Here is a 2,352-nt window from a genome sequence, read left to right as displayed (position 1 = left end):
CGGGAGAGCAGTCGAACAAAAGGCACTTACTGAGGACAGGATTTCTGAGGTTACGCTGTAATGATATCATCTGATTTCCCCATGAGGTAGTTCTTACACAACCACCAACTCTGAATCTTGTTTAGTTGGATGATAGGTAGTATACTCTTCTAGATAATTTCCATGAACTGCAATATGATACCCTAATACTCATTTTGGCATGTATTCTGATGTATACTACTTAAAAACTTATTATGAGAAAACTCTGGATGAAAGTTTCATAATTATTTCAGTATCATACATAATTTATATTATCAATGTATAAACTTAGCCTGTTTTCTATAGGTTTTTGCTATTTCTCTTATCAGGACTTCACAGAGTTTTTTTGTAAAACCCTCAAAAATCAAAAGTTGTTCAGAATTTCGTGTTTTCCAACTGATTTTTAGTGTATTAATCTATTTGATTGTCCTTGTGTCATCTAAATCAGTATCAAAATCTAAATCATCACCCTATCTTCATTTTTTTCTGCAACTTCTGTGGTTGGAATGTGAATTACTTCCAGTATTTTCTGATCGCTTATTAAATGGAGTAGCAGCGTCTTCTTTCTTTTCTAATTTTTTAAAAGTATTTTATTTATTTATTTGAGAGAGAGAGACAGAGATACAGAGAGCACTAGTGAGAGGAGGCGGGGGAAGCAGACTCCCCGCTGAGCAGGGAGCCGGATGTGGGGCTCCATCCCAGGACCCTGGGATCATGACCTGAGCCAAAGCAAACTGCTTAATGGACCGAGCCACCCAGGCATCCCACAATGTCTTCTTTCTTTCCATATTTTCCACAAACTCCAAATTCACAGGCACATACTCTATACACTATGTGATAAGAATCCTTCACTGACGTTTGTAATTTTAACATATTTTTAAGGCTTTGACAATGGTTTATAATTGCTGTATGTTACACACATTTCAAGACCTTCTTTATGCTGCTGAAAAACTCCATCATGAAGCTTTGCATTAATTTTTTTGGTCTGAACACTCTTATCAAACTTGTCACTTTTTTAAGATTTTTATTTATTTATTTGACAGGGAGAGAACTTAAGCAGGCAGAGTAGCAGGGAGAGGGAGAGGGAGAAGCAGTCTCTCCAAACTCGTCATTTTTGAAGCTAACTGTATTCTGATGCCTCTGAGGCCTGGAGCGAGCCACATTCCCCTTCTGGGAGCTCATCTGAAACTATGGTCCCCTCACATTGCATAAGGAAGGAACAGGGAAGACCAAAATGCCAGGAACAAGCCCACAGAGTCCACGCTTCTGTCCTCATGCTAGTATATTTTTTAAGTTTATTTATTTAAGTAATTGCTGCATCACAATGCAGCAATTGTGAACTTGAACTCACAACCCCAAGTCAAGAGTCACACACTCTTCTGACAACCAGCCCGGCACCCCTCACATTAGTATTTTTTATTATTATTTATTTTATTTATTATTAGTATTTTTTTATAATCATGAGACTATAAATGGTAATCTGTCAGCTATATTGGGTTAAATAATAAGGTTTTTAAAAAATCGATATCAGGGTGCCTGGGTGGCTCAGTGGGTTGGGCCGCTGCCTTCGGCTCGGGTCATGATCTCAGGGTCCTGGGATCAAGTCCCACATCGGTCTCTCTGCTCAGCGGGGAGCCTGCTTCCCTTCCTCTCTCTCTGCCTGCCTCTCTGCCTACTTGTGATCTCTGTCTGACAAATAAATAAATAAAATCTTAAAAAAAATCGCTATCAGCTGTTACTTTTGATCTTTTTTAATGTGGCTACTAGAAAATTTTAAATTATGTGGCTCACATTGTATTTCTTTTCTTTCCCTAGCTTTATTGTATAATTGACATGTAACACTGGGTAAGTTTAACATGTACAATGTGATGATTTGATACACATATATACTGTGAAGTGATTTCCACAATCAGCTTAGTTAACACATTCTTCAGCTCACACCATTACAACATTATTGTTGTTATGGTAAAAATATTAAAGCTCCCTATCATAGCAACTTTCAAGTATACAATACAGTATTGCTAACTGTAGTCACCATGCTGTACCTTAGATCCCCAAAACTTCACCTTATAACTGAAATTTCTCCCTTTGACCAACATCTCCCTATTTTCCCCACCCCTCATTCCCCGGCAACCACCTCTACTCTCTGAGTTCAGTGTTTAGGTTCCACCTCTAAGTGAGAGCATACAGTACTTGTCTTTCTCTGTCTGACTTATTTCACTTAGCTTAATGGTCCCAAGGTCCATGTGGCAAATGGCAGGATTTCCTTTCTTTTTTATGGCTAAATAATATTCCACTCTCTGTATATGTATATATTTGTGTGTATATATGTGT

The 2,352-nt window shown here is 38.0% G+C and overlaps 1 protein-coding gene across 1 annotated transcript; it reads right to left on the bottom strand.

Annotated features, from left to right (window-relative positions):
- Positions 1–895: 895 nt before the first annotated feature.
- On the bottom strand, positions 896–1,200 carry LOC116582145 (uncharacterized protein C9orf85-like). Its single transcript, XM_032329560.1, has 2 exons — positions 1,124–1,200; positions 896–1,028 (listed from the first exon to the last, which is right to left on the bottom strand). The coding sequence occupies exons 1-2, from the start codon at positions 1,198–1,200 to the stop codon at positions 896–898; spliced, it is 210 nt and encodes a 69-aa protein (XP_032185451.1).
- Between the last annotated feature and the right edge of the window lie 1,152 nt (positions 1,201–2,352).

The sequence above is a fragment of the Mustela erminea genome, chromosome X, assembly GCF_009829155.1.
Source record: "Mustela erminea isolate mMusErm1 chromosome X, mMusErm1.Pri, whole genome shotgun sequence".
Lineage (NCBI taxonomy): Eukaryota > Metazoa > Chordata > Mammalia > Carnivora > Mustelidae > Mustela > Mustela erminea.
The sequence above is the reverse complement of the archived record's forward strand: the minus strand, read 5'-3'. Positions and strand labels throughout refer to the sequence as shown.

Coding starts and splice junctions, on each gene's coding strand:
- LOC116582145 (XM_032329560.1), bottom strand. CDS start 1,200: ATGAGCTCCCAGAAGGGGAATGTGGCTCGCTCCAGGCCTCAGAGGCAT. Junction 1,029..1,123: donor GTTAGCTTCAAAAATGACGA/GTTTGGAGAGAC, acceptor ATCTTAAAAAAG/TGACAAGTTTGATAAGAGTG.